This window comes from Phragmites australis, chromosome 8, assembly GCF_958298935.1.
Source record: "Phragmites australis chromosome 8, lpPhrAust1.1, whole genome shotgun sequence".
Taxonomy (NCBI): Eukaryota; Viridiplantae; Streptophyta; class Magnoliopsida; order Poales; family Poaceae; genus Phragmites; species Phragmites australis.
Window position 1 is genome coordinate 24,411,247 of NC_084928.1, and position 22,976 is coordinate 24,434,222.

General features: G+C 39.5%; 2 protein-coding genes across 6 annotated transcripts; one reads left to right on the top strand and one right to left on the bottom strand.

Annotated features, from left to right (window-relative positions):
• Positions 1 to 294: 294 nt before the first annotated feature.
• On the bottom strand, positions 295 to 14,380 carry LOC133926827 (uncharacterized). Of its 4 annotated transcripts, none has more exons than XM_062372952.1 (6): positions 14,165 to 14,380; positions 13,791 to 14,070; positions 2,960 to 4,898; positions 2,768 to 2,828; positions 2,467 to 2,690; positions 295 to 590 (listed from the first exon to the last, which is right to left on the bottom strand). In XM_062372952.1, exons 2-6 carry the CDS (start codon positions 13,915 to 13,917, stop codon positions 536 to 538), a joined length of 2,406 nt encoding a protein of 801 aa, XP_062228936.1. In that variant the 5' UTR covers positions 13,918 to 14,070; positions 14,165 to 14,380; the 3' UTR covers positions 295 to 535. The 4 variants fall into 4 exon arrangements, with proteins under 4 accessions (XP_062228936.1, XP_062228938.1, XP_062228937.1 ...); XM_062372954.1 differs by having other exon boundaries at positions 13,791 to 13,972; positions 14,104 to 14,380; XM_062372953.1 differs by having other exon boundaries at positions 13,791 to 14,014; positions 14,104 to 14,380.
• A 2,262-nt stretch (positions 14,381 to 16,642) lies between these two features.
• Positions 16,643 to 21,922, top strand: LOC133925897 (uncharacterized). Of its 2 annotated transcripts, XM_062371641.1 has the most exons (6): positions 16,643 to 16,908; positions 17,140 to 17,184; positions 17,282 to 17,353; positions 17,457 to 17,552; positions 17,662 to 17,739; positions 21,021 to 21,922. In XM_062371641.1, the coding sequence occupies exons 1-6, from the start codon at positions 16,818 to 16,820 to the stop codon at positions 21,050 to 21,052; spliced, it is 414 nt and encodes a 137-aa protein (XP_062227625.1). In that variant the 5' UTR covers positions 16,643 to 16,817; the 3' UTR covers positions 21,053 to 21,922. The 2 variants fall into 2 exon arrangements, with proteins under 2 accessions (XP_062227625.1, XP_062227624.1); XM_062371640.1 differs by lacking the exon at positions 21,021 to 21,922 and having other exon boundaries at positions 17,662 to 17,888.
• The last annotated feature ends 1,054 nt before the right edge of the window (positions 21,923 to 22,976 follow it).

The following is a 22,976-nucleotide window of genomic DNA, read 5'->3' on the forward strand; positions in this document are numbered from 1 at the left end:
TTCTATAGGCTATATTTTTTTTTCTTCCTAAATGTATATGATCAATCATTTTTGTCATTATAAGGACGTCAAATGGGCGTACACACCACGAGAGGCACACTACACCGAGACACCCGTTTGAGACTAAGATTGCTTGATATGAATGATCAATTCCTCAATTTCACGTGTACTAAGGATACAGTTGCTGTTGAAACTAATCATGACTAGTTAGTTCAATATGAAACAATGTAGCAGGATCAAATTTGATATATTTCATAATTGCTTCAAATTGTTCTCGCATGATGCATCAACATGTAAAAGAAAAGGGAAAAGTTCTCCATTGACAGGAGCATTTACCAGGTAAAACCAATGCATTAGAAAATTATACAAGAATACCTCCATATTACTGAATTAGGCCTCGTGTTAAGGGGGAATACAAGCAAGAAAAAAGAAAGAACATGAAACTAGCCTCACAACTGGAATAATCTAAAGTAGACTTCAAACATTTCTATCTATTTACACCCCAGCTTCTGAATTCTAGTGCTGTGCTGACCTGTCACTGGATGACTCTTGGGACTCGCATGCCAAATCCACGCCCCATTTTCTCAACACTGCACGATCGAAAGAACAAGCATATACATTCAGTTAGCAGGGCCTGTTCAGCAAAAAATATTGGTGTGGTCCATGGCAGAAAAAACAATACAGCAATTGAAGAAAGAGCACGACTATTTCTGAAACTATTTCTGAAAATGAGAATCCTGTTATCACGCTACATAAAGAAGTTTTCGCGACAGCATAAGCAAATTAGTCTTAACAAATAGAACATACATCCTTAAGAGTAACTAATATGTTGTACAGTCAGGATTTAGAGTAACCATGAATGAAAAAGAATATTTAGAGTACCTAAAAGCAACCAATGATACAAACCATCTTGGCAACATCATACACACATGAATCGCCAAATATGTAGCGTTTGATTTGATGGAAAATATTTAAAGATTTCCAAAATTCTGCTTACTGGCAGTTGTAAAAACCTGCTCTGCTTTTCTTTAGTTGAAAATCCTACTCTACTAACTGTGCAATATATGATCTCATCTGGCACTTTATAGATGACAATGCTGTCGTATCATTTGTAAACAATTCTAGTTTAGTGTCAAGCATGATTTTTAAGGTGTCACCTAGGCGACAAGGTGCTCAGAAAATCTGGGCGTCCCCGTTGCCTTGCCAGAAAAGCATCGAAAGAGAGGGAGGGAGGGAAAGAGAGGGAAAACGGGAGGGGAACCGGCCAGCAATGCCAGCAGCCGTCGCCTCCCCCATCCTCGCCGGCTTCAGCGCTGGTGGCCTGTGCAGAACTCAGGTTAGATGCGGCGGCGGCCGATCTGGAAGAGGGCGGAGGCGATTGTCAATCTGAGGGGCCCCGCAATGAGGGGCAGGGGAGCGAGAGGGCAAAGGAGTGGTGGGCTGGCAGCGCAATTGAGAGATAAAGAAGGGGAGGCGGGCGAGAGAAGTGGAGCTGCGAGAGAGAGAAGCAGCTCCGCATCGACCTAGGAGGGGATATTTATGGGAGGGGAAGCACATGTGGGCTGTGCCGACCTCTCCTCCATTCCCCTTTCCCTTTCCTCTTTTTTCTTTTTCTTTTTCTTTCCTCCTCTCTGCCTCTGGTTTGCTGTTTCTTAGGCTGGTCTGGCGTCGTCTTGCCTCGCCTCATGAGCACCTAGGTGTCGCCTAGGCAATTGGAAGGGGTTGGCTCGTCACGCCTCACCTTACCACCTTAAAAACCATGGTGTCAAGCACTACATGTTAAACTGGAAAAATGCAATGTATTCAATATTAAGAAAAGTCAAATGAATTAGGGCAACATTTTTAGAATGAGATCTATAACCCATCTAGCAAGACAGATTTTGTTATTTTACTATGCTGATTCTTGTAAATTTTTTAGACATCGTAGCAGTATCAAATTCAAAGAGATGGTGTTACCAGATACCTGACCCTTAGATCTTGTTGTGTAGTTAAGACATGAGGCATGCTTTTTCTTTCCCACCATATGTAATTTCTGAAAGCTACTCAAAAGAAGAAAAAAAATCTTTTTGGGCTATTAATTGACATTTAACTGGCAGGATTACAATATTTCAATGATTATTATATGGCATTTGAAGCGTATTCAGCAACTCGAGAAGTTCTATATATCAGTATATCTGACGGCAGAGACTAAAAAAGCAGTTCATGGGAAGCACAATATATTAGCATACTCCCAACAAGCTTAGATTATTGTATCCGTCCAACAAGATTCCTTGATAATAGATTTTATACGACCCTAGATTATTCTGCAAAAATATGATCCTAGATTCAAGTTATATCACTGCAGGAAGATAAGAGGTATCACAGCAAGATTGTACTAGTGTAGTATTGATAATATTTGCTTCCACATGTAACAAATATGGATTAATTTTCTTCACAGAATTTTAGTGACAAAGAAAAGATACTTACGTTGGTGCAAGTTTGCCAAGGCCATAAAGCTCTTCACCTGTTGCTTCATCTGAAACTTTCCCAGAATTTTCCACTGTATAAGATCTTCCAGGGGAATCAGAGAGTCCTCGAGCCACAAGTAAATCCAAATCCTTCTGGTGAAGTTCTCTCCCATTAACAAATATGCCAGTGTTTCCACCAGCACAGTTCTTGGGCATGGGGTAATTAAACTCTGGAATATAAGGCTGCAAGCAAAAGGTCCACTTAGAGCTTTGATCATCACAATGAGTAAATGCACAAAATCCATGACAGCTGCTCTTACAGGTATCATGCCAAAGCAGGGCCGTCCCATAACACCCCAGAAGCCAGCACGATAGTCATACCTAAGTAAAATCACATTAGAATTTTTTTTTTTTTGTGTCTGAGGTATAGCTTTTAAGGTTAGTGAAGAACAGGTTAAATGTAAAATTCATAACACAAAAACTAAATATAGATAGCAGCATGAGAAATTTACCAATAATCACCAGGACAGATTGCTCCAGCTTGCTTCTCTGCCTTTTTGACCTCACGATCAGAGATAGGAAAGCCATTTACATAAACTCTTGCTCTTCGATTGTGCATTCCATTATTAATTTTGAAGCTCTTTTTTATCAGATTGGTGAGAAATGAATGGCTAGCCTTTGTTACTCCAGTGTGGCCAGCATCTTGTTGCACATTTAATGCACCTTGTGTGCATTCAGGATAATCAAACTCAATGTCTGACGACTGCTTCTCATTTGCTACACATACATCTTTAATCGAGTTTTTCTTGCAACTTTCAGATAACAGTATAATCTTTTCAGGTTCAGAATGGGTACTTCTACTTCCTACTTCAGAATACTCAGATGGAGAGAATCCACAATGATCACGATGTGGTAAACTTGGTACATGGGAAACCACGTTGACTTCAGAAGGAAGATCCCTGGACTGGGAAGTGTACTCAGAATTAGTTCCTAGATGGTTATGGTTGTTCTCTGACTCACTCAAATTTGAGTGCAGATCTTTTTCTTGAGATGTATGGCTTCCATCAGAAAAACAATAAGCTGGAACGGACCTCTCATCTGCAGTTTGCTCATTGGTCCCCATGCCACTGTCGATGATATTTTGCTGTCCAGCAGATAAATGTGTACCTAAAGGAAACTCTGATACATCGAGCCTGCTTCCATCAAACTTGACTACAATTGCATGCGAGCATGATCCACACCACAATTTATACTCCTTCCCTGACAAGGATTGTTTCTTTGGTAGCTGCAGCACTTCATAGCAATTGTAACATATGGTGAAAGGAGCACCACCTGCAACTGGCTCGCAAGTCTGTGTGGGCTTCTTGCTTACATTGGCCCTTGTGTGATTCTGCTGCAAGGTAGTACCAGTGCCTCTTGTACTATATCTTTGCTGACCAAACAAGGGACTTTCCACAGGATAGGCCCCATAACTATTCATAAGATATGGTGCCCTTTGATCATTGAAGCCCAGGTGATTCCCCTGTACAGGCAAGAATTCTTGGTGGCAACAGTGCAAGCAAGAACAAGCAGCCTGGTGACAGAAACCATCATGGCGGCAAGGGAGGAGAGGATCAGGATCATCGTGTCCAAAGAAATAATTATCGAAATTTCTCCATGGATAGAGGCTGGCTGGATAGCTAGAGGCTCTTGCATGTGCAATGGGCTCTGCATATCCACGACGATCTTGTTGTGCAGGCAATGCAGCATAATCAGGAATGCTAGGACTTTGCACATTCAACAATGGAGATTGACGTGAACTTTTCCGATGCGATTGAGGCACATCATGCCTCAATTGACTCAACTGGTCACAAGTATCATATGAACTCGGGCCATCTGCTGCTCTATTGGTTGGAGCACTTCCAATTGGCCGATCAGTTATATCGCAGGATTTCTGCACCTGGTCCCTCAACTCATCAAGCATCCTCAAGATCTCAGCACGGTCTTTCTCAAGGCCCCTGACTCTGCTTGGACCATCCAAGGTTCTTTCATCAGAGTGTTCCCTATTGGAATATCTGCACCCCGGCTTCAAATGGCAGTCAACAAGGCCTTCTCCACAATAAGCATTGGTTCGAATGCCATCTATTGGAGACCTTGGGGATATGTCTCTTACTCTCAATGATTGTCCCATTTCTCCACTCTCCCAATCGCGAATGTGCCGGTACTTTGCCTCCCTGCCATTATCTCTAACAGCAGTGTTCAGATTTGTGGCACTTGGCCCAGTCCAGATATTGGCATGACGTCTGTAAACTGATTTACTATGTACATCTGCCATTTTGTTGGTTTCTGATCTATCAGCGGTGCTAGAGCCAGGCATTGTTTCAGATGCCTCTGGAACACACTCCAGTACTTCAAGGTATCTCACATTTCTATTGTCTGGGTCATGTGAAGATTGGGTTGAATTCTTCTTTGCTGCAAAAATTTTCAGCAGGGAAAGATGTTATTTTCAGATTCAGATTACCACAGAGCTTAATTAGCCGTTAAAAAAGGAGGCTAAAGATTACCAAGTACCAAGTCATATTATGATATTTAACAAGGAGCTCACAACAATGTGCCAAAGAAGACCGGTTCTGCTAGACTAGCACCAATAGCACTGCTTTGGCTCCCCATTGACCTCAAAAGAAACCTTGAAAAGTACAACCGGAGACTAAAATGCAGCTATGATAGGGTTGGCCCTCCTGAGGTTGTAGTTATGCACAACCTTCGGCCCAGGCTTGAACTGGCGATGAGTTGGTGCCGTGATCACCCTCCTGATGCTCACGGCAAAGAACAGAGGGTAGATGAGGAAGACAGAACTGACGTGAGAGAGACAGGGAACACAGAGAGAGAATCGTGAGAGAGGATAGATAGACTGATATTCTCTGCTTGCTTTATTATATATATATATATATATATATATATATAGGACAGCGGAGTTTGGAGATTGCTACAAAAGAATGACAAAAGGGAAGATATCAGACTAGCTTGCCATGATTTGGATATGGCGGCTATGGAGCTTTTTGTCAAAAATGGCCAGCGGTTTAGTCATAGGTTATGTGCCAGATAATACATCCTAGGATGCAAAAGGCCGGAACTTTATCCTTTTTCTAAAAATATAGGACAACCCAATGGACTCTTACCTAAACTAACTAAATCTCCTTCCCTAATCCAATATATTTCTTTCCTCAATCTCTATCTTCCCTAACTCAAATCCGAACCTTCCATCTAAACAAACCAAACCGACTAGGACTCTAATCTTTCCATCTAAACAAACCTAAACCAGGGTTGGCAAGTTCCTCCTTCAGCCAACATCATCTGGCCCAACTTCATGGTCATAGTCGGTCCCCTCAATGTAGAAGAGGCGTGTACAATGGTGACCCCGCACATGTTGCTCATCGCAATTGTAACACAACCCTTGCTTCCGCCATTCAACCAATTTGGCCAAGGACAAGCGACAGGAGGGTCGCGGCGGTGAAGGTCTCATGGTTGCACAGGTGCTTTGTGCCTGCTCTCTAGATGGTTTTGGCGCCATCAGACTTGGCGCCGATGGCTGTCCTACTGTGTGTTCTAATGGACGCAATGTCGCAGCGGAGCCATCCGTAGCCTGGGCGCGGTGTTCATACGTGCGAACCGAACACATTTCCACCTGGAAATCCGTCGGGTCTTGAAGCTCGACATCGATGCGAACGCGATCCAGCAACCCTGCAGTAAACAACTATACTTGTTGTGTCGCAGATAGAGGGTATGTGAGACAAAGGAGCGCGTGGAATTTCTCTTGGTAGGCCTCAACGGTGGTAGGAAACAGGGTAGGCCCGTGAGGGGGGGGGCCAGCGAGATGGCCACCCCGGGCCCCCAAAACCCAGAGGCCCCCATATGTATATATATATTGTGTATGTGTTCTGTCCGACCAAAAAGCAAATTGAAAAAATTAGGTCTGGGCGAGTGGACATGTTGCGGCGTGACTCTTCGACTGCTCTACGCCTCTACCGCCTCGACGCCGACGCGATCACGGGATTCACCGGTCGCGCGCCCAACCCAATCGGTATCGGCCTCGCCGACCGGAAAGCTTTCGACGAGGCAACGAACCCGAGCATCAGCGACTCAGCGCCGAGGCCCGAGCGCCAGCGTCAGCGGGTGCTGCGACCTGCGGGTCCCTGGCGCGCCGCTCACTGGCGCACGCTGCCGCCTGCCCAACCGACCAGGCCTGCTGCGGACTGCGGTGCTACCATCTAGTGTCTACCGACTACCCAGCCGACCAGGCCTGCTGGCTGCTGCGGTTCTGCCGTCTGGCGTCTACGGTCTGCCGACTGCCGAGTGCCGACTGGCGACTGCCGTGGACCATTAGCAGACCATGGTGGTGACTGGTGAGTCCGTCTGTCCGTGATCAATTTTTGTCTTCTTCGGTTCTTCCTCCTCCTGATTCCTAAAGTATGCATATCAATTGTTAATTTGTTTCAATTTTTAGCGGGGAGACGGTGGCTCGTCTTAGTCGACGAATTGGTGATTGGTGACAACGGTGAGACGGCGACTTGGCCTAATTAGTGAGACAATAACTCGTCTTAGTCGTCTAATTGGTGATCCTTTTAGTATTTCAACCGCTAATGCATTATTTTTTTTAATTTTCAGCATGTTCTTGAATAATGTCTTCTAAAAAGTATGCATCTGGCAGCCAAAAAAAAAAGAAAACAAGTAGATGAGTTGGTAGAATCACAAAAGGGAGCCATTGATAAATTTTTTAAGAGTAATACGAGCAGTTCAAGGAACCAGGATGAGTTGGCGATAGTTGTTGTGGAGGAACAACCTAATGGGAATTCAGAAGACCAATGCCCTACAGAAGAAAATATTGACACCAATGGGGATGATAACAATGTGAGTAATCATGAGCGTATATTTAATTCATCTGCTAGTGTTGATGTACAACCAATTTTTTCTATGGATATTTATGATCCAAGAAATTAGGGTAATCTTGATAACAAAGCAAGGGACGTATTAGTTGAGAAGGGACCTATAAGAGAAGAAAATCTTAAATTCCCTTTAGATGGTAACTCAAGACATTTTTCGTATGCTCATTATTCTAGAATAATGAGCAATGGAGAGATACATGACAGAAAATGGTTGGTTTATTCTAACCATATTGACAAAGTGTTTTGCTTCTGTTGTAAGATTTTCAAATATAACAATAGCAAGAGTTCATTAGGAGATAATGGATTTAGATATTGGAGGCATCTCAGCGAAATGCTCAAAGAACATGAAACTAGTGTCGAGCATATTACTAGCATGAACTCTTGGAATGAATTAAGTACTAGATTGAACAAAAATAAAACAATTGACAAAGATTTCCAACAGAAAATCACAAAGGAGAAAGAACGATTGAAGCAAGTTTTGTTTTAAATAGTTGTCATTGTGAAATATCTTGGTAAACGAAATTTGGTTTTTAGAGGATCCAGTGAGCAGCTTTACAATGATAACAATGGTAACTTCTTAGCTTGTGTTGAGATGATTGCAGAATTTGATTTGGTAATGCAAAACCACCTTAGGCGTATTCAAAACAATAAAATTCATTATCATTATCTCAGTCACAAAATTCAGAATGAGTTGATTTCTCTTTTGACTTCCAATATTACAAATACTATCTTAAAAATTGTCAAAAAGGCCAAATATTTCTCCATTATCCTTGATTGTACCCCTGATGTGAGTCATGAAGAACAAATGGCTTTGATAGTTCGATGTGTTAATATGTCTAAGAGAAAAACAAAAATTGAGGAGTACTTTCTGGAGTTCTTGAAGGTGGATGACACATCTAGTTTGGGATTTTTTAATGTATTGCTTGAGTCCATGAAGTCATTTGGTCTTAATATTGGTGATATAAGGGGTCAAGGTTACGACAACGGTTCAAATATGAAAGGAAAACACCAGAGGGTAAAAAAAGGTTGCTTGATATCAATCCAAGAGCTTTGTATATACCATATACTTGCCACAGTCTTAATCTTACTCTTTGTGACATGGCAAAATCATGTGTTAAAGCTATTTCATTTTTCGGTATTGTGCAACGAATATATGAATTATTTTTTTGTTCTACCAAAAGATGAAAAGTTTTGCTTGACCATATTCCAAGTTTAACTGTGAAATCATTGAGCAATACCCGTTGGGAGAGTCGAATCAACAGTGTTAAAGCAATTAGATATCAAGCTTCTCATCTAAGGTCAGCTTTGTCTGAGTTACATCAAGCTTGTGATACCGAACCCAAGGACAAGAGTGATGCAAAAAAATTATTCAATGTTCTTGGTAGCTTTGAGTTTATACTTTGTATGGTTATTTGGTATGACTTTTTATTTGCTATAAATACTGTGAGCAAAAAGTTGCAATCATCATCCATATGCATCGACTCTGCGTTACACCAAATTGAAGGTATGATTCAATACTTTGAGAAGTATAGAAATGAAGGGTGTGCATCTAGTTTGAACATTGCCAAAGACCTTGCATCTGAAATGGGTGTTGAGCCATCGTTTCCAATAAAACGTCGTGCTCTTAGGAAGAAACAATTTGATGAAATTGATTGCAATGAAGAAATATTGCAAGCTGAGAAGGCCTTTGAAGTTAATTACTTTTTGGTCATGGTTGATATGGCAACAACTTCATTGAAAAGTAGATTTGAAGAACTCAAAGTGTTTAAAGGTATATTTGGGTTTTTACTGAGTTCAAACGCCTTGAAGTCCCTAAATAATATTGAACTAACAGATTGCTACAATAAATTTACAAAAACTTTCTATCTACATGGTTCATTTGATGTGGAGTTAAATGATCTAATATCTGAATTAAGGGTTATGCAATTGACTTTGCCGGATAGAACAATGTCTGCTATGGAGCTTTTTGAATTTGTTAGAGAAGTGGACTGCTACCCTAATATTTCTATTGCTTATCGAATCTTATTTACTGTACCTGTGACTGTAGCATAGGCTAAAAGAAGCTTTTCAAAGTTGAAGTTATTGAAGAACTATTTGAGATCAGTAATGTCTCAAGAACGAATGGTTTGGCGACCTTATGCATTGAGAAGAATTTGCTAGATGAGATTGATATTGATACCATCATTAGTGACTTCACTTCTGTAAATGTTAGAAGAAATTGTTTCAGATGATCTCCACAGGTAAAGTTGCATTCATATGCTATTTTACTTTTGTAAGCTTAGCTACATTCATTGTATCTAACATGTATAATCATATTTTTATATTTATTTTAGATTTATGATAAGTTGGCTTATGTTTTCAAGTCGGGTGATGGAGTTGTGATTACTAATCTTGGTGCTGACAAATACAGAGGCTTGATTGAGAAGTATGTCTTCACTTTACCCTCTCATATAGTCATATGTCTCGTCTGCATCTTATTTTCTCTGTTTATGTTATTGTGTACTGAGGTATACTATTTTTTCCATATGATACATGCAACTGCTATTTGTTTGATATAAAAAATATAACACTATTGCTTTGAGCCACTATGCTATATAAATATTTTGAAATTTATATTTAATGAGGGGCTTATTTTTAATCTCACCCTGGGCCACCGAAATGTCAGAGCCAGCCCTGGTAGTAAAGGGCAAGCGCGCCAGTTCACCCAGAGGATTGCTCTGTAGTGGTGGTCCAAAGCGAATGTGGCATTACTCCTTGAAATGCACCCAGGAGGGCGTGCTGTTGTCGTGTTCCAGCATGTAGTACCAATGTTGGGAGTTGCTGGTGAGGTGATAGGCTGCCAACCAGACATTGTTGCTCTCCATTGTGTGTTGGCTGCGGAAGAACTGTTCGCAGCGATTCAGCCACTCGAGCGGATCCTCCTTGTCATCCAAGGTCAGGAACTCAAGCTCATGAAAATGAGGACCACCGGTGTTGTCGCCTGTATGATCGTGGTCCATGGCGCTACTGACCTGCGAAACAGGTGGAAATTGCAAAGGCGGAAAAGTGGGGATGGGTGATGGTGAGTGAGGAAACTGGATGTGTTGGATGGTGGTGGTGGGTGGTAATTGGGGAGTGGCATGGCAGGATACCAACAGCATCGCTCGTGAGCACCAGAAGGGACATCACAGGTGTTGTTGCACTGGATGAAGTGCTGATTTGGAGTGCTGTCAGCTGACTTGCAATCTCGTGCGAGCGCTTGTCGACCACCGAAAGTTGCGAGGACATGGCAACCATTTGCTGCGCGAAGTCATTGAACTATGTTTGCATGGTCTTCTGCAGATCAACCATCATCTTGGTCATGGTCTTGACAACCTGAGAGCTAGCGCCCTCAGTGGAATCGGGACCTGGCATCTCTGATACCAAATTGATAGGATCAACCCTCCTGAGGTTGTAGCTATGCACAGCCTTCATCCTAGGCTTGAACTGGCGACGAGTTGGTGCCATGATCACCCTCTTGATGCTCACAGAAAAGAAGAACAAAGGGTAGATGGGGAAGACAGAACTGACGTGAGGGAGAGGGAAGAGAGAGAGAGAATCGTGAGAGATGATAGATACATTGATAGTTCTCTACTTGCTTTATTCAATTACATGTGTGTGTGTATAAATACGGCGAGGTTATTCTGCGCCTATACGTAGCTACCATTCGCGCTGCGCACATCCCGCAACCGCCAGTTACAATCCGAAGAATTGCGAGTTACAACTTGTTACATAGACCAATTACAACTCGGCCTCCAACATGCACCAAACAACATGAGCCGACTAACCAGCTTGTGCCACGTCACCCATCATCCACCCGCCAGTGTGTTGCATGCGAAGAATCTTTTATTGATTCGAATCGTTAAAATGCAATATTCTAAAACCACAGATCCAATTCTCGATCCGTTTGATGCATATTGTTGGAAAAAAATGTGCTTAGCAAAATAAGATCCATCAATACTATATTTTGATGAAGTTTTAGAATCATAAAGAAGTTACGTTCATATAGTTACAATATGGTGAATATCACAGTTACAACATGGTGAATTGCAGTGTTCTCTGGTGGTGGTAGGCACTTTAGTTACAACATGGTGAACTCTTTAGTTGCAACATATTAAACAGTACAGTTGCAACATGGTCAAACAGTACAGTTGCAACATGAAAAAATAAAATCAAATTAATTGCATCATGCAACTAAAAACAGTTACAATATGATGAATACTACACTTACAACATTATAGACAATCTAGTTACAACATGCATATAGTTGTAACCGCTCTGTCTGTGGTTGCAACTAATAGTTGTAACCGCTCTATCTATAGTTGCAATCACTCTATACTACATATTGTAACTCATCTATACACGTAGTTGTAACTAGCTGCAAATCGCTGCTCACGATGTGGGAACGTGTTAGGTCATCCAGTGGGCCCACGGGTTAGGTGGAGGGGAGCGTGTTGGGTCAGTGGGCAGTTACAATACAATATACGGCGAGTTGCAACTCGTGAGTTGCTATTCTGTGCCTGTACGCATGCTGCACATACGCTGCGCATAGGCACAGGATAGCAACACGGTATATATATAGGACAGCCCAATCGACTCTTTCCTAAACTAACTCAATCTCCTTCCTTAATTCAGTATATCTATTTCCTCAATCTCTATCTTTCCTAACTCAAATCTGAACCTTCCATCTAAACAAACCAAACCGAGTAGGACTCTGATCTTTCTGTCTAAACAAACCTAAACCAACTAGGACTCTAGGCTGGCTGCTGCTGCTGCTGCCTGCGGCGGCTGTAAGTCTTGCCGACCATAACAAGCTAGGATCCAAAACTAATAACTAATGACAAGACATATATTGGATATAAAAATCACGTAACCAAATAGTTTAAAATATATAGGTCAAATTCAACATTATGTATTATTAAGCCCCATGCGATCTATTTAAGAATTCATAAGGATAACTGCAGACAACCTAATAAGACAGAGTCTTCATGCACATGCCACAGCCATATCGCCATCAAGAACAAGGCACATACTAGAGTTTTCAGCTTCAATTTTTCTTGCACAAGAAAATGGAGACATGATTCTTCCAATTCAAATCCAAAGGACGATAATATGCTTCTCAAAGAGGGTTAAAAAAATTCAGAACATAACTTGATCGGGAGTTACATTTGTTCCAATTCAAATCGAATTCAGAAGTTCCAGTTGTTTCTAAAACAATCAGAAGTTTACATTTTCTCATAAAAAATGGAGTAAACATTTCCACAAAAAAACAGGAGGTTACATTTGTTCATAAAAAATGGAGTAAGCATTTCTTAAAAAAACCCATAAGTTTAGAATTGCTCATAAAAATGGATTAATTTAACATTTGCTCCTAAAAGTGGAGTAATCATTTCATAAAAAAACAGAAGGTTACATTTCCTCATAAAAGATGGAGTAGGCATTTCTTAAACATTCAGAAGTTTACATTGGCTCCTACAAAATGGAGTAAACATTTACTAAAAAAAGTCAGAAGTTTACATTTGTTCGCAAAAAATGGAGTAAGCATTTCTTAAAAATTCAGAAGTCTACACTTGCTTTTAAAAAGTGGAGCAAGCATTTCTTAAAATATTCAGAAGTTTAATTTGCTCCTAAAATGAAGTAGACATTTCCTAAAAACAAACAGAGGTATACATTTGTTCATAAAAAATGGAGTAAGCATTCCCAAAAATGTTCAGAAGTTTACATTTGATCCTAAAAATAAAGCAAACATTTCCTAAGAAAACAGAAGGTTAATTTGTTTCTAAGAAATGGGGTAACCGTTTATTTAAATAATTCATAAGTTTACATTTGCTCCTATAAAATGGAGTAAACATTTCCTAGAAAAAACAGAACTTTACATTTCTCCGTAAAAAATTGATTAAACATTTCTTAAAAATTCTGAAGTTTTACATTTATTCCTAAAAAATGGAGTAAACATTACCTCGCATTACCATGTAACACGGGAAAAAATGAGGATGAAGTAGCCCCAAAACAAACATTTGTTTCTTTATAAATGGGGGGACACAAATCAAACAAAGTTCTAAAAGTATAAAACTGTACAAAATACCCCCAAATTTGCTGCAAAACATGAGGATTACTTTGCGAAAATTAGATCCTCCCCTTCGCAAGTGTCAGTGTCACCCAAAGGCAAAGTCCATTTGGGACGCACGAACCACCACCCCAGCTGGCCAATGGAAAAACAGGGGATTAAGCCAAATTTTTAGCCAGCGTGGAGGGAAAAGAAATCCAACTTTTACCAACAAGGATGCAATTGATGAACAAGAAGAAAATGTCCAGAAACATTCCTTCTTCACTCAATCTATGATCAATGACGAGTACACCGCAAAACAGTAGATAAATAAATCGAAGCATAGCGGTCACGCACCTTGCAGAGTGGCGCCGCACCCGCCGCAGACGTAGACGGAGTAGATGGGTAGCTCCGGCAAGAACTTGTCGCACTTGGGGCACCGCACCACCCTTGTCCGCGCCACCGCCGCCGCCTCTCCTTCCATTCCGGACTCCCCCTCACCGGACAACTTCCTCTTCCTCCTCCACGGCGTTCCCGGCCTTCACAAGACCCGCCGCCGCATCAACCCAAGAAACAAGCAGCTAGCTCAAGATCGCCCAATAAGGTCAAAGGAACACAGTGCTCTGCAAACCAGGACCTAAAAAAAAACCAAGAGCGCCAAGAACCGCACCCTGACCAACCGCAGCGAGGAGCCGTGAATGAAGGAAGCAAGAAACAAAACCGAGCCTCACGAGGCCATTGCCATTGCGGCGCTGGAGGTAGGGGTTGCGCGCGGGAGGAGAGAGAAGAAAGGGCGGGCTGGTCGAGGCTTGAGGACCTGGGAGGGAGGGAGGGAGGAAGGTCAGGTGAGGTGGGTGCGAATTTAATTTCGCTCGTCACGGGGCCATCTTGAGTCTCTGACTCGCATGCTCAGCTTTCACCGCTGCGGCTTCGTCTTTTGCTCTGTGACGATGTCACACGGGTAGGCGAGAAATTTACGCAACAATGGCAGCATACAATTCAAGCAAAATTGTTTTAACCGTATGTGAGCCGGATCATATTTGTTTTAGTTAGAGATAATAAAAAATAAATTATAAATTGTGAAAAGATGAATCAATCAATCAATATCATATACTACGCGTGGAAGAAACGGCGAGCTCTCAGTGCGTTTGGTTCCTGTGCTGCCAGCTCCACCCGCTACCAGGAGGGCCCCGATGCCAGTGCTACCGCCAGCAAACGCTCGGTCCAACCAGTGTCCAGAAAGATCGAGCGAGCCCGTCAACCAACGCCAGGCACCAGCGAAAAAATCTCCATGCTCCCAGCTTCTATTCGCTTCCTTAGAGTGTCCGTGAACTCCTTCTTCGCTGCTTGCTCGACGCGGTTCCCCAGCGAGTACATCCCGCACCGAAGCTCAGCAATCGAATAGGCGTCGGCGGCGAGAGCTCCTTCGCTGCTTGCTCGACGCGGTTCCCCAACGAGACCATCCCGCACTGAAGCCCAGCAATCGAATAGGCTTCGACGGCGGAGGTTGCCTTCGTCGCTCCCGGCACCAACCATCAGGAGCCCCCGCGTCGACCTCCTGGCCACGATGAGCTTCGCCACGCCCCATCGAAGCTTCTACATGTGTACTTTTCTTTCCTTCCTCGCAATGGAATAGGCGCGGGCGCCACCTCGGTCCTCGACCGCCGTGAGCCACCCACCGCCTCTCCCGGCAACACGCCGCCTGGGGCACGGGTCAGCTAGTGTTCCGTATCGCCGCCAGCGCCTCCTCTGAAGCCCTGCTCCCCAGCTTCCATGCGCGCCTCGCCTGCCTCCCCTCCCCACTGCTGATTCATGTGGTGACGGTCGCGGCTTCGGATGGTGGCTCCAGGCCAAGTGCAGAGCGCAGTTGAGAGGGCGTGAGCTCTGCACTGACGTGGTCGTGGAGTGTAGGAATGGACAAACACGAGCTCTGCACCTACGGGGCCATAGAACATATGAATGAGGGGAAACAAGAGATGGGGAAGGGAAGAAAGATGGAGGAGCTGATTTAAAGCGTAGAAAATGTGGAAAACATGAAAATGCAAATGAGTAGGCATATAACTTAATAATACATTTGGAATGCATGTGTCCTTTATTTCTGAGAGAAACACATGCATATATCGTTTATTTCCAACTGAAAAAGTGTTGGTTCTTTAGATACCAAATGTACTCCTTATAACATTATTTCCATATTTCAGCTGGTTTACAGTTTGCCATCAGAGGTCTTCTGTTTGAATGAAATAAACCTGCTAATATTTATATGGTACATCTTTATGCCTGTCATGTTGTTTCAACATTCCTGCACCATATGAGTGTATAGATTATCAGAAAATAATAACATATCATTATATCTTTGCAGGTGCTTTTCAAGTTAGCTACATCAAAAGCAAGAAAAAAGAAAAAGAAAGGTTGGACTGATTAAAAAAAAGGTACAAGGTAGTAGCTATTTAATGTATCACAAATATATATTTACGTGTTCCAGATTAATACAATTTCTATAACTAATTAATCTATTTGAATTTCCCATCTTAATTATATGGTACATCTGATCATTATGCCTGTCATGTTGCTTCAACATTCCTGCACCATATGAGTGTACAGATTATCAGTAAATAATAATATATCATTATATCTTTGTATGTGCTTTTCAACTTAGCTGCATCAAAAGCAAGAAAAAAGAAAAAGAAAGGTTGGGCAGAGAAAAAAAAAAGATCAAGGTAGTAGCTATTTAACATATCACGGATATATATTTATGTGTTCCAGATTAATACAATTTCTGTAGCTAATTAATCTATTTGAATTTCCTATCTTAAAGTAACCACTATTTTCCACCGGGACATCACAAGTTGCAAATTCATTTTTCAAAAAATGTTCATAATAGATATTATAATTTATTATTTTATTTTGTTAATTCCTTAATATTATATATATATATATATATATATATGAAAACCTATACTGATTAGAATAATTTCACTACATAAACGATGCACATATTTAAAGATTGCTGCCTCTTTTTAAATGATAAATGTACAAGTGATTGACCATAGCTAAAGTATGTTGTGCTTCGCTCTAACTTTCGCTTGCAGAAAATATGTTGTTGACCACTATTCTAAGAATATCCACATACACATTCTTTTACTTTGAAATAATCTCGATGAATGTTATGCATATACAGAAGTTTACAGTTCGTTATGCATATACAGAAGTTTACAGTTCAGAATTTATGATTAATTTAATAATTGATAGATGTTATGTGCGTATGAAAACCAAGAACCACACCTTAAACATTACAGAACATAATAAAATTTTCTTTATATTCCAAACTTAAGCTCCAAGTAATTGTGTATATATGATTCTCTTCTATGCAACTTAGTTATATACATGTCATCAAGTCGTAGACCTCACACACGAAGTCATGTACGAAGCTACTCCGTTTCGTCTTCAAAGAATGTACCAGCTATTAACAACTTAGGTATGACCTGATCACATTTTACATGCTACTAAATTCTTTATATGATTTGTACCCTCTAACATAGATCAATAATATATATGGTCTCTCCTTCTGAACTCTAGCATCTGCCTTACAACATCACCCTTGATTGCTCTATTCAGCTTCTAAACTTCAGCAACTATCTTACAAGATTACTCTATTCTACCAAAAAACTACTTATGATGGTACATTCATACATGTGTATGTGCGCAGATCAAAATAGTATCCTAGCTGGAACAAGCACTAACATAGAAATTGGTAAGTTTGGCCATTAATAATTATTTTCCTGCTTCATTCTTGCACATAGCTTAAAAAAAAGAAAAGAAATAGTATACTAACATGATTTTTGAAACAGAACCCCGTATAGCACCACTTTCTATTTCATATGCACGACCAGACCACAGAGATGCACGAAATGCAGTAACAAGTAAGTGCTACACACACAAAATAAAATTCACACATATATATAAGAAACTCACTCGATAAATATATGTTATAATTCCCATTGAAAATCATTATGACCAATGCAGGGGATCATTTCTGCTCAATTGTGCCACTACATATTGCTGCACAGAATCGAAGAAAGAGAAAACGTTTAAACCATTTCAAAGCTCTAAAGCGACAAGGTTTACTAATTTGCTTCCCTTTTAATAATACAGTTTTTTTTTCCACCAACAAGTTACTAGCTGCATCAATGTTCCATATATTAATTAAACTTATGCTAATTTTTTACAGCTTCGTCAGCTGGTATATCACTTTATTCATTACAAGATACATTTGGATCATCAAGAGAGTACACAAATTTCCTCAAAGGTATGGAATCCTATACCTATACATTGAATAAATATAACTACAACATCTAATCTTTAACACACGATATTATACTAGATTTAATCTAAAATAACTTTCTTATTATTTTTATTTCATACATTTAGAGACATATAAAGATCGATCTTATTATGGGGTCCAGCTTATGTATGTGATAAATGTGGTGCTATCTTTTGGTATCAAGAATGTATAGAAAAAAACAGTTCATATGCCCAGAAAAGAATTGTATATAATTTGTGTTGTCATAGCGGGAAAGTCTCATTACCATGCTTCAGACCTAGACCAGAACCACTTAGTGAACTTATTCGGTTTGACGAGGCCCAAGAAGCAATAAGTTCATGCGCCATATAAGGCAATACAACTCTATATTTGCTTTTACCTCTATAGGAGTTCATGTTGATCAAAGCATTAATACTGGCAATGGTCCATATGTATTTCGTATCAATGGTGTGGTGCATCATCGTATAGGATCTTTATTACCTAAAGATGGTGAACCACCTCAATATGCTCAGCTTTATATCTACGACACTGACAATGAAGTAGCCAACAGACTAAATATATTTACTAATGATGCAACATCCAAGGATTTAGATCTAGTTATTGTAGCAGATATTATAAAGATGCTAGATACATATAGTCCTTTAGTGAAAGAATCCAGAATGGCAAGAGATTGTTTATTATCGCCGACAGGACCAGATATATCAATCAGACTAATCGAAAGTTATACAACTCAAGGGGATAAATACAATTTACCTATTGCTTCTGAATTAGCTGCATTGATGATAGGCGATGCTTCTATTGGTGCAACTAAACTTGATATCATTGTTGAATGTCATAGTGGTGAATTTAAGCAAATACATCCTATACATCCAGCACTCATGGCACTACAATATCCTCTTTTGTTTCCATATGGTGAACCAAGTTTTCATTTAGGTATCAAGTATAAACAAATCAACAATCAATCTTTAACTGGTAGACAAGAGGTGGCAATGCTAGAATATTTTACCTATTATGCTCATTACCCAAAAAATGACCCAAATTCCTATACTTGATGTGGCTGGTTATCTGATAAAGCTTCTGTTAATGTGTATTCTTGCGTCGAAAGTGAACGCTTGACATTTTATTATTTTCACCAAGCTGAATTAAGGTCTAAAACCTATCAAGCAATTGCTGAAGCTATTAATAGAGGAGCATCAACAGGTAGAGATGTTGGGATAAAATGTACATTACCCTCCAATTTCATTGGCTCTAAAAGATACCTGGTGCAAAATTATCATGATTGTATGGCCATCTGTCATGTCTATGGAGCACCACAACTCTTCATAACACATACTTGCAATAGTAATTGGCCTGAAATAATAGAGGCAATTAAGTATGAATCGAGCCAAAAACCACATGACCGAAATGATATTATTGTTCGGGTTTTCCACCTCAAAGTACATGAGCTATTAGACAATCTCAAAGATGGTACTATATGTGGGCCGTCTCTAGCTAGTAATACTTATCTCCAATCATTTTTTTTGCTCTTTAATTATATTCTTCTATTTCTTCCAAATGCGGCCATTATACTACAATATTTTTTATATATAGCAGCCCTCATATTTATATTATTTACCTTGGTTATGCTTCCTGTAACAAATAATAATAATTTTATTCTTCCCTTACAATTGTTCATACAAATGAATTTCAAAAGCGCGGTCTACCACATTCTCATATTCTAACATGGCTAAGTCATGAAAAGTTCGAATATTCACCGTCCTCTATTGATTCTTATGTTTGTGCTGAAATTCCTAATAAAGAAACAGATCCTTTGGGTTACCATTTAGTAGAAGAATCTATGATTCATGGTCCATGTGGGAGGCACAATCCAAATGCCCCTTGCATGAAAAATGGTGTATGCAGCAAAAGGTTCTCAAAACCCTTCCGTCAAGAAACATTCAGTGATCAAGATGGCTTTCCAATCTACAAACGTCGTGATACATCTACAATAGTAACAGAGAATGGAATTCAGTTGGACAACCGTTGGGTTGTACCATATAACATGGTTCTTTTAAAAAAATATCAAGCCCATATCAATGTTGAAGTCTGCATCAGAACTAATTTAATTAAATACTTATTCAAGTATGTGATGAAGGGCTCTGATTATGCACGAGTCTCTTTAATCAATTCATTATCCAATGATTCTTCACATGGAGATACAGATCACCCAGATAATAATGATGGAGTAGATGAGATAGCTGAATATATAAAATCTCGATATTGATCTGCTTTGTGAATCATTTTGAAGGCTTTTTGGATTTGAAATACATGGTAGAACACCTGCTGTTGAGCGGCTCCATGTTCATTTACCTGGTATGAATATTATTACATGTCATGAAGAACAAAAACTACAAGGCATAATAAATAACCCTAATTCTCAAATGACCATGCTTACACAATGGTTTCTTACTAATCAACAAAGCAGGGAAGCAAGAGAACTAACATATTACGAATTTGAAAATATGGACCAAAAGAGGTGTAAAAACACCGAAGATAGGACGGCTACGATTTATACATCGTAGAAGCAGAGAGGCATTTTACTTACGAGTACTGCTTATGCTAGTTCGAGGTGCCACATGTTATGAAGATATTCGAACCTATGAAAATATCACATATCCCACATTCCGTGAAGCATGTAAAGCTCGAGGATTACTTGGAGATGATAATGAGTGGTTTATTTTATTTGAAGAAGCAATTGTTTGGGCAGCAGCATCTCAGTTGAGACATCTATTCATGATAGTTATAAGCTATTGTGATATTACTGATATACAACAACTGTTTGATAAATACTGGAAACATATGGCTGATGATATTGTATATAAACTCTGAAGAACACTGCATAATAGCTCATACAATATTCCTGTTGAACAACTCATGGCATTGCTCATACAAGAACTAGATTCGATGTTCGCAAAGAATGGATTATCTTTAGTTGTTTGAAATCTTTGTCCAGCAGTCACCTCTTCCAGCATTACTACAAACAAATTAATCATAGAGGAATTGTCTTACGATAGAAATACATTACAAGAACAAGCAAATAAGATGTATGAAGCCCTTAACAGCGAACAACAAAAAAATTCAGTCATGACAAATATTCAAAACAATACACAATTTCTTTACTTTGTGTCAGGTATATATGATCCTTATATTTGATACATAAAGACCTATACCCTCGCAAATATCCAATTAAATAAATAGATGCTAATGTATTTATGTTTTTGTGGCAGGTTTTGGAGGCACTGGCAAAACATTTTTATAGAACAATATAATCTCCAAGCTACGATCACAAGCAAAAATAATTTTACCTATGGCTTCAAGTGCAGTTGCTGCTTTGTTACTATCAGGGGGTAGAACAGCTCATTTAAGATTCCAAATTCCGATAGATACCAGCAAGTCAAGCACCTGTAATATACGACGAGGTTCAAATCTATCCGAATTGCTTAATAAGACTTCTCTAATATTATGGGATGAGGCATCAATGGCTCATAGATTCTGTTTTGAGGCATTAGATCGGAGTCTTAGAGATATCCTTTCAATTGAAAATCCTAATAACAAAAGCAAACCTTTTGGAGGGATGAACATCCTTTTGGGAGGAGATTTTAGACAAGTACTACCTGTAGTCAATATAGCAACATCTGCTGAAGCCATAAGTGCATCTTTAGTTAGTTCACCATTATGGCGATAGTTCAAAGTTTTTAACCATACAATCAATATGAGATTACAGAACCCAGATTTAGATTGTGCTGAGAAACAAAAGCTAGCAACTTTTGCAGAATGGCTTCTAAATGTTGGTGAAGGGAAAATACCAGGACAAATTGATTCAGAGAATGAAGATGAAAAATGGATAGTATTACCTTCTAATATTTTATTACAGCCTGATAACAACTATCTAGAGTCAATAACAGATGCTACCTATGATAAATTTAATACCAACTTCAATTGTGTTGAATATCTAGCAAAAGAGCATCGATATCTCCTTTGAATTCAACAGTTGATGAAATCAATGAATTTATGCTGCATAAAGTTCTAGGAGATTGCAAATATTATTTCAGCTATGATAGTATCTTAAATTCTATTGAACAACCTAATGATGTCTCAATATTATATCCACCTGAATTTTTGAACTCTATATCACTCAACAATTTCCTCAACATGCATTGGCTCTCAAAATAGGAGTTCTCGTAATGCTTTTAAGAAACTTTGATCAATCAATAGGTCTATGCAATGGAACCAGACTAATTGTCACAAGATTAGAACAACATCTTATAGAAGCCCAAATTATTACAGGTTCTCATATTGATCTCAATGTATGTATACCATGCATTGTTCTACATGAAAATAGTTCTAAATGGACTTTTACTCTAGCGCAATGCCAATTCCCTCTAAGACTTTGTTATGGTCTTACTATCAACAAGTGCCACGGCCAAGCACTTCATAGAGTTGGAGTATATTTGAAATGTCCTGTATTTACACATGGACAACTTTATGTAGCTGTTTCAAGAGTAACATCAAAAGAAGGTCTCAAAAATACTAATTGAGAATGAGGATGGTACTACTGGAATGATCACCAAGAATGTTGTCTATCACAGAGTTCTCCAACAGTTATGAACTACGCAAAAAACAAAACTTGAAGGCTGCATTTTGTTTATGCCACAATGCTTCATGATTTCCAATCAAAATTTTCCAAAAACACCAGGCAACTATATCCTTCTAACAATTCTGAAGCAAATAGAATAAGGTAAATATTTTGGGTTCTTTTCTCTTATAACTCACATATTTCATGCTATGGACAAACAACTGTTCTTTGCAATCTAACATAGCAGGAGAAAACTGGTTGACTTCTAATCTCATGAAGACACTTTTGTGAATATAGATATACATCTATATATGTAATATTATTTTGTAGCCATGTCCCGCTGGAAATCAATATATTGTTTTTCCCCTGCAACATATCAATTATTGTCAAAATAGCTTCTCACTATGCTATCTGTTTCTGTTCTTTGCCTTTGTTACAGCATACATATTTTCCATAACTTACCACTATTTTTCAAAAGACCATACAACTATGTTCTTCTAACAATTATGAAGCAAACAAGGCAAGTCATATATTTTGGGTTGTTTTCTCTTATAACTCAAAAATTTCTAGCTATGGCGATACAAACTATTCTTTGCAACATAGCATT

Excerpts from the sequence above, each read along its gene's own strand:
- LOC133926827 (XM_062372952.1), bottom strand. The coding sequence starts at position 13,917 with ATGGAAGGAGAGGCGGCGGCGGTGGCGCGGACAAGGGTGGTGCGGTGC. Across the intron at positions 4,899-13,790 it reads GTGCGGCGCCACTCTGCAAG|CAAAGAAGAATTCAACCCAA; the intron begins GTGCGTGACCGC and ends AAATTTTTGCAG. Across the intron at positions 591-2,466 it reads CTTGGCAAACTTGCACCAAC|TGTTGAGAAAATGGGGCGTG; the intron begins GTAAGTATCTTT and ends TCGATCGTGCAG.
- LOC133925897 (XM_062371640.1), top strand. The coding sequence starts at position 16,818 with ATGTCATCAAGTCGTAGACCTCACACACGAAGTCATGTACGAAGCTAC. Across the intron at positions 16,909-17,139 it reads ACCAGCTATTAACAACTTAG|ATCAAAATAGTATCCTAGCT; the intron begins GTATGACCTGAT and ends GTATGTGCGCAG. Across the intron at positions 17,185-17,281 it reads AAGCACTAACATAGAAATTG|AACCCCGTATAGCACCACTT; the intron begins GTAAGTTTGGCC and ends TTTTTGAAACAG.